Genomic DNA, 6,700 nt, shown 5'->3' with positions numbered 1-6,700 from the left:
AACTCATGCATTGAGTAACAATACAAGTTAACGTTCCACCTTAAAAGTTGCCGGCAGTCGGCCCAGTGAATGAAGTGATTAGTTTCTCTTTCATTTTATAGTTGTAGTTTACTGATGTATGAACAGAGGTTACATAAAACCAGAGTGACCGTCCTCTACTGACCAATCAGACTGCAGGGTTTCTAGCTCCACCTTTTAGTACCAGATCTGTAGTGTAGGGTATCACTGTAGGATAATACCGCAGTGCACTGTGGGATAGCAGCCAGCTCCCCTGCGACCCTGAAGAGGATTAACCCAGACAGGAAGTGTCTGATAATTGGTGCGATTAGAGAAACAGAGTCCGAGGCAGGAGACGGCGAGACGGGAGAAGAAAAGGCCCCAGGAAACAACCTGAGAGACGACACGCCTCTGATGTCATCTCACCTCACCTCCACCTGCTGTCAGCCTGTCATCTACTGTCACTCACTCATACTCATTCACTAACCCCTCACAGTTAATGAAGATAATCAGTACGGTTCACCTGACAGCCCGCAGGAAGTGACACATTTTATACAAGAACAGACAGGAAGACTTCATTCTGACTGAGTCCAGTTTAGACCAAAGATTCACGACAAGACAAAACCGTTTCAGAACGTCACAGAGAAAAGTGTCAGCGGTGTGAACTGGCCCATCTGAGCTGGACTCAAGCCGGCTGATGGTGTCACCTGACACTCAGCTGGTCAAATGGCCGGCAGCTGGTTTTAAAGCACGTCACCTGTTTCAATCAGCTTGTAGTGAAGTCTGCTGGTCAAGTCAAAATGACCACAGACGGCATGTTGGCTTGCTGCAGCAGGTGCTCCGTAGCAGCTGAGCCCTCTGTTTCCGTCCTCACGGTGCACCGGTGTTGGACGGTGGGTCTCTGCTTATGCGCGGACATGACGAGGCATGATACAGCCAACAACAGGAAGTTCTCTGAGCTGAGAAAATAGAAACGCTGACGTTAAGTGATAAATATGTTTCTGTAAATATTCAGACATCCGTCAGGATTTGGTCTGATCATGTTTCTCCACCTCCATCAGATTTCCTGCTGCACCATCAGTCCCCACGTACACCACCTTTGACCTGATGTCACATTTGATCGTAGCCTCAGCTCACGTCCACGTAGATACACGTAGAGCTTTACGTTGAAATAACCTCACGCCCAGTTTTGTTGTACGTTAGTTTCACTGATGAGAGCCACTGTGAGGGACCAGAAAACTTCACAATCAAAGTTATAAATAAATAAAAACACGTTGTTAATGAGGTGAAACTTTATTGACGGTGACTTCCTGTTTGTGTGGCAGGTCTCTGCAGCTGTCTGGTGATGATCCTGTTTGCGTCGGAGGTGAAACTTCATCATCTGTCCGATCGGATCGCCAACTTCAATGAGGTGAACTTTGTCTTCCAGACATACACCGAGCACTACGACCGATCCTTCTGGCTCTTCTTCCTTGTCTTCCTCCTCCACTCGCTCAACTTCCTGCTGATCCGACTGGCGGGGATCCAGTTTCCCTTCCAGGAGAGCAAAGAGGCGGACCTGAGCGGGGGGGCGGCGGACCTCATGTACTGAGATGTGAAACAGAAACCTGTGAAGGACAAAAGACTGAGACAGATAGAGACAGATGTGGACAGCTGCAGACACGTTCTGTCTGTGGCGTACATGACACGCCCGGACAAACCACCAGTGTTGCCAACTTAGCGACTTTGTCGCTATATTTAGCGACTTTTCAGACCCCTCTAGCGACTCTTTTTCAAAAAAGCGACTAGCGACAAATCTAGCGACTTTTTCTGATGTTATTGAAGACTTCTGGAGACTCTGTTGTGAGAGCACGTATCATTCTTATTCTTCTCAACGAGCAGCGGATGCTGCCGTGGGCTCCTCTCTCGCCCCAAAGCACTCACAGACGGCCCAGTCCTCCCTCCCAGCAGCAGTCAGAGCAGGAGATGTTAACCCCTCCACGTCCAGACTGCAAGTGAATCGCGCATGCGCGGAACCGCCGCTGGCTGATCCCGACCTGGTTTACAGTCAGGGCGGGATGTAAATGTAAAATTTTCTTTGTCTAATATAAATCACTGAAAGAAGGTTCATTTGTAGTTCTAAACATATTCAGGGTGTTTTTTTACTCAGTTTTTGTCTCTCCCACGACGTTATTCCTCTCTCCTACAGCAGCCATTACAATTACATGCATATGGACAATTATGCAAATTAGGCGATGACGTCATTTAGCGACTTCTAGCGACTTTTAGGACAGCCAATAGCTACTTTTCTTACTGAGGAGTTGGCAACAGTGCAGACCACGCCCACCACACGTACGAGACAATCCCACCAACGGGACTGCTCTCTGAACCCTGCTGCGATGCTACGATGTAGTGAATGTAGCAACAATCCACTTCACGATTCATCATACATTAAGACGTCATTCACTTCATAAGTAACGAGGTGTGACCCTTACTGTTACCCTTACCCTGACCTTAACCTCCTCTCTTTTAATATTTTTACTTTTTAGCTAGCTAATCCCTAACTTAGCATTAGCATAAGTAATGAGATGTAGCCTTGCTGTTACCCTTATGTCAACTGAGGATGGTTAGCTGATCGCTAACTTAGCATAAGTAGCAAGGTGTGACCCTTACTGTTACCCTTACCCTAACCTTAACCACATCTATTTTAACGTAATGCTTCTTAGCTAACGTTAGCTAATCACTAACGTAGTAATTTCAGTGGGACTCTGGCATCAGGGCTGAGGAAGGGGGGCGGGGGGGCTTATCGTGGACTGACGTGTAGGTGAAGGTGGGCGGAGTCACGTAGCAGCTGCAGTCATACCTGCTCGAACTCAGCGGCCATTTTAAAATACGTCATTCATCACTTCCTGTCTGACAAACTGTTAGATGTGTGGTGAATAAAGGGTCAGTCCGCAGACAACAACTAACGAGTGTTTTTATTATCCTTCACTGAGGATTCATGCGTCTTGTTTAGTTTGATACGTTTACGTCATGTAACAACATTCACACGTTTGTTTTGTTCGAGTTCATGTTTAATGTCACCAGAATATTTTAGGACTTTTGATTCAAAGTGAAATCATGATCTTGTTCCAGCTCTCATTTAGTGACTGTTTTTTATGACAGGAAGTGACATCATTAATAAGACTCTTAACTGATTCATGAAACTATGTATTTTGTCTCTAGCACAGATTTGATATGAAGACTTGTCTGTACCTGTGGTGTCTGTCGTCCTCTGGTGTTTCCAATCTGAAGGTGTTTCTGTATTTGTTGTATCAGACGGACGTTCTGACGATGATGACGACGTCTGTGTGTGACCGTTCTACAGAGTAAAGCTTCACCTGTGTGTTCAGGAACATTATTCTGCTTTCTGTCTCTTCTCTGGTTTCTGTTTAATGGATGTTTAATCATGACGGATCACAGAATGTCTCTGTGTCCTCTCAGCTCTCTGTTGTCTTTGTCCTGTTGGACGTCCATGTCTACAGTGTCCTGTAAAAGCTTGGACAGCCCTGGTCAAAGTTTTGTTTCCTGTGAGTGGTTGGAGAAACATCTGCCTGCAGAGCTGGAGAGACGCCATTTTAGACGTTCACATGTGCGAGCACCAGACTCTCAGTTTAATGTTTGACAGAAGGATATTGTTAAAAACATATGTTAGATAGTTGTTGTAAAAAAGCATATTTAAAGCAGAAACTTTTCTACTACCTAGCACATTAGCTTGTTAGCTAACACTGTCTCCTGATCAGCTCCTTAATCATCTATCAATAGAGAATATAGAAACATTTTAGGAGGAGCACTGAGAGGAAACGTGTTCTCTGTTCAGATGATCAAACAGACGATGGATCCTTCATGTTTGTTTGTGGCTGCAGCGTTAGCTCGCTGAAAAGTTTACTCTTTAAAATGTTGATTAAAACATCTCCGTCTGTTGGTGCTTTGACTTGGATTAGTGCTAAAATGGACGAGGAACACGTCCACCCATCCTGAAGACAGGGACGTGAAACCCCCAGGGACATGTAAGACAAATGTCCTGAGTCTGAGCTCCTGAACAGCCTCCATCAGACCCGCTGACCCAGGCTGTGATCTGCTCCTCCGCTACAAGAACCAGACGGAGGGCAGAACGTCAGTGGGCGGGGTCTGTCGGCTTTCCTCAGTGTGAGACATGGACTCTGTCCTTTTTCCCTGGAGGTTTCGTGTCCGTCCGGATCATCCATCCTAGCTTTTACCCTCGACAGACAGACAGCAACGTTTTAAAGTGGAAATAAAAAACTTTTCAGCTAACTTAGCTAGCATGCAAGCTGTGCTAGAACAGCCAGAACAACAATGATTGGTTGTTAGTTGTGCTATAATCTAAACAAAGAACAGGTGTTCTCTCGGTGGTCCTGCTACAATGCGCTGTGGTTTCAGTTACGATATTCTGGTGTGATCGGGGAGTTGATACACAGATGCTAGTTAGCACTAGCATAGCTAGCCAGTGGAAATGTTGACTCCTCCCACTGCTGTGACGTGATTGACTGAATTAAAAACTGATAAGTGTTTGACTGACAGGGGAGTGAGCCTTTGATTGGTCACATTAAAAAATGATTGACAGATGGCCCGCCGTCTCCAGCTCGCACATGTGCACGTCTAAAATGGCGGCTCTCCGGCTCTGCAGGAGGATGACACTGAATAGTTAAGTGTGTGTGTGTATGTACATATATATATATATATAAGTGTATATATACACATATAAATATATATATATATATCTAAGTGTGTATATATACACACTTAGATATATATATACATATAAATATATATATATATATTTATCTATATATTTATCTATATATAGATATATATATACATATAAATATATATATATATATTTATATGTATATATATATCTAAGTGTGTATATATATATATGAGTGTGAAGCGACTGGGATGAGAATCAGCACCTCCAAGTCTGAGGCCATGGTCCTCAGCCGGAAAAGGGTGGATTGCCCACTCCAGGTCGGGGGGGAGGTCCTGCCTCAGGTGGAGGAGTTTAAGTATCTCGGGATCTTGTTCACGAGTGAGGGTAGGATGGAGCGGGTAGATTGACAGGCGGATTGGGGCGGCGTCAGCAGTTATGCGGGCACTTAACCGGTCCGTTGTGGTGAAGAGGGAGCTTAGCCAGAAAGCGAAGCTCTCGATTTACCGGTCGATCTACGTTCCAACCCTCACCTATGGTCACGAGCTCTGGGTAGTGACCGAAAGAACGAGATCGCGAGTACAAGCGGCCGAAATGAGTTGAGGTGTTTCGGGCATGTCCAACCGGGAGGAGACCTCGGGGCCGCCCCAGGACACGCTGGAGGGATTACATCGAACACCTCAGGGTTCCCTCGGAAGAGCTGATGGAAGGGGCTGGGGAGAGGATTGTCTGGGCTTCTTTGCTGAGGCTGCTGCCCCCGCGAACCGGACACCGATAAGCGGAGGATGACGAGTACGAGTAACTTTAGTATCTTTTAACATCAGGTAACACATGTACCTGAGATAAATTCCCCTCAGGACAAAAGAGTCTGATTAAAGGGGAATGGATTTAAAAAAAAAAAAAAAGTGTCTTGGCACAGATAAGAAGAGTGTGTGTTTCAGTGTTCGGGGTGGATGTGTGGAACAAAGAACAAATATGAATCAGTTTTAAAAACTACACAGGAAATATATTTTCATCAGATATATAGAAGAGGACAGATGTGTTGTTGATCCTGTAACACTGGGACCTGGACTGTACACTGGGTTTATTACTGATTAAACTGGGTGGTGAACAGACTGGGGACAGTTTTATATTCACTGTAAATAATTCTGTGGATTTGTTGAAATAATTTATGAGTTAAAAGAAGAAATGTAAGAAAGAGGTCCAACCTGTCCACCTGTTACAGACCGGGGGGGGGGGGCTGGATGATGCTTTGGGCTTGTGTTGCAGGTGACATTTCACAGGTAGAAGATGAACAGGACAATAATCACAGCTCTAAACCCACAACCTGAACATGAGGAGACTCAAACTTCACCTGAGCGACCAGACTGACTCCAGATCAGACTCTGATCCAGGTTGTCTTCATGTCGCCCACAGTGACACCGACACTGTCCCTCTCATCAGGAGTTGTGGACGTGTTGACACCACACAGTGAATCCAACAAGGACCTGGAAGGTCCTGTGAGGGTGCAGCGGGGGGTCGGTGTGTGTGTTTAATGCTGGTGTCTTGTTCAATAGCACGGACAATTAAGGGCCAGGGTTTCATCCGGATGCTGGAAAATGGAGACTCAGCTGGACACCTTCACGTCTCTGCACTGTAAAAAATTAATAACATGGTGGTTAAGAATCTGAGCTTTGTTGCAGTAGAACGTCATCAGACACTCTCCTACTGATCAGAGCAGAATCAATCAGCAATATTGATCATACTTATTTTAATATAAACAATCAGCAGCTGAAGTTTTTATTGAACCTTCACCAAATCAGTGTGTCAGCGTGGGTTTCCTCCAGGTGCTCTGACATGTTCTCCCTGTGTCAGCGTGGGTTTCCTCCAGGTGCTCTGACATGTTCTCCCTGTGTCAGCGTGGGTTTCCTCCAGGTGCTCTGACATGTTCTCCCTGTGTCAGCGTGGGTTTCCTCCAGGTGCTCTGACATGTTCTCCCTGTGTCAGCGTGGGTTTCCTCCAGGTGCTCTGACATGT

General features: G+C 45.6%; 1 protein-coding gene and 1 long non-coding RNA gene across 2 annotated transcripts in view; one reads left to right on the top strand and one right to left on the bottom strand.

Annotated features, from left to right (window-relative positions):
* Positions 1-3,376, top strand: part of clrn1 (clarin 1) — a 9,189-nt gene extending 5,813 nt beyond the window's left edge. Inside the window, exon 3 of the mRNA XM_050060732.1 lies at positions 1,323-3,376. Coding sequence (XP_049916689.1) covers positions 1,323-1,588 — 266 coding nt within the window. The 3' untranslated portion in view covers positions 1,589-3,376. The remainder of the gene's footprint in view (positions 1-1,322) is intronic.
* LOC126400261 (uncharacterized) overlaps positions 1,507-6,700 on the bottom strand; it is a 19,532-nt gene continuing 14,338 nt past the window's right edge. Inside the window, exons 2-3 of the long non-coding RNA XR_007570957.1 lie at positions 6,039-6,317; positions 1,507-1,604 (exon numbers count right to left, since the gene is read on the bottom strand). This is a non-coding gene — a long non-coding RNA (uncharacterized LOC126400261). The remainder of the gene's footprint in view (positions 1,605-6,038; positions 6,318-6,700) is intronic.

The sequence above is a fragment of the Epinephelus moara genome, chromosome 2, assembly GCF_006386435.1.
Source record: "Epinephelus moara isolate mb chromosome 2, YSFRI_EMoa_1.0, whole genome shotgun sequence".
Taxonomy (NCBI): Eukaryota; Metazoa; Chordata; class Actinopteri; order Perciformes; family Serranidae; genus Epinephelus; species Epinephelus moara.
Note: the sequence above shows the minus strand (reverse complement) of the source record. Positions and strands in the feature narration are given on the sequence as shown.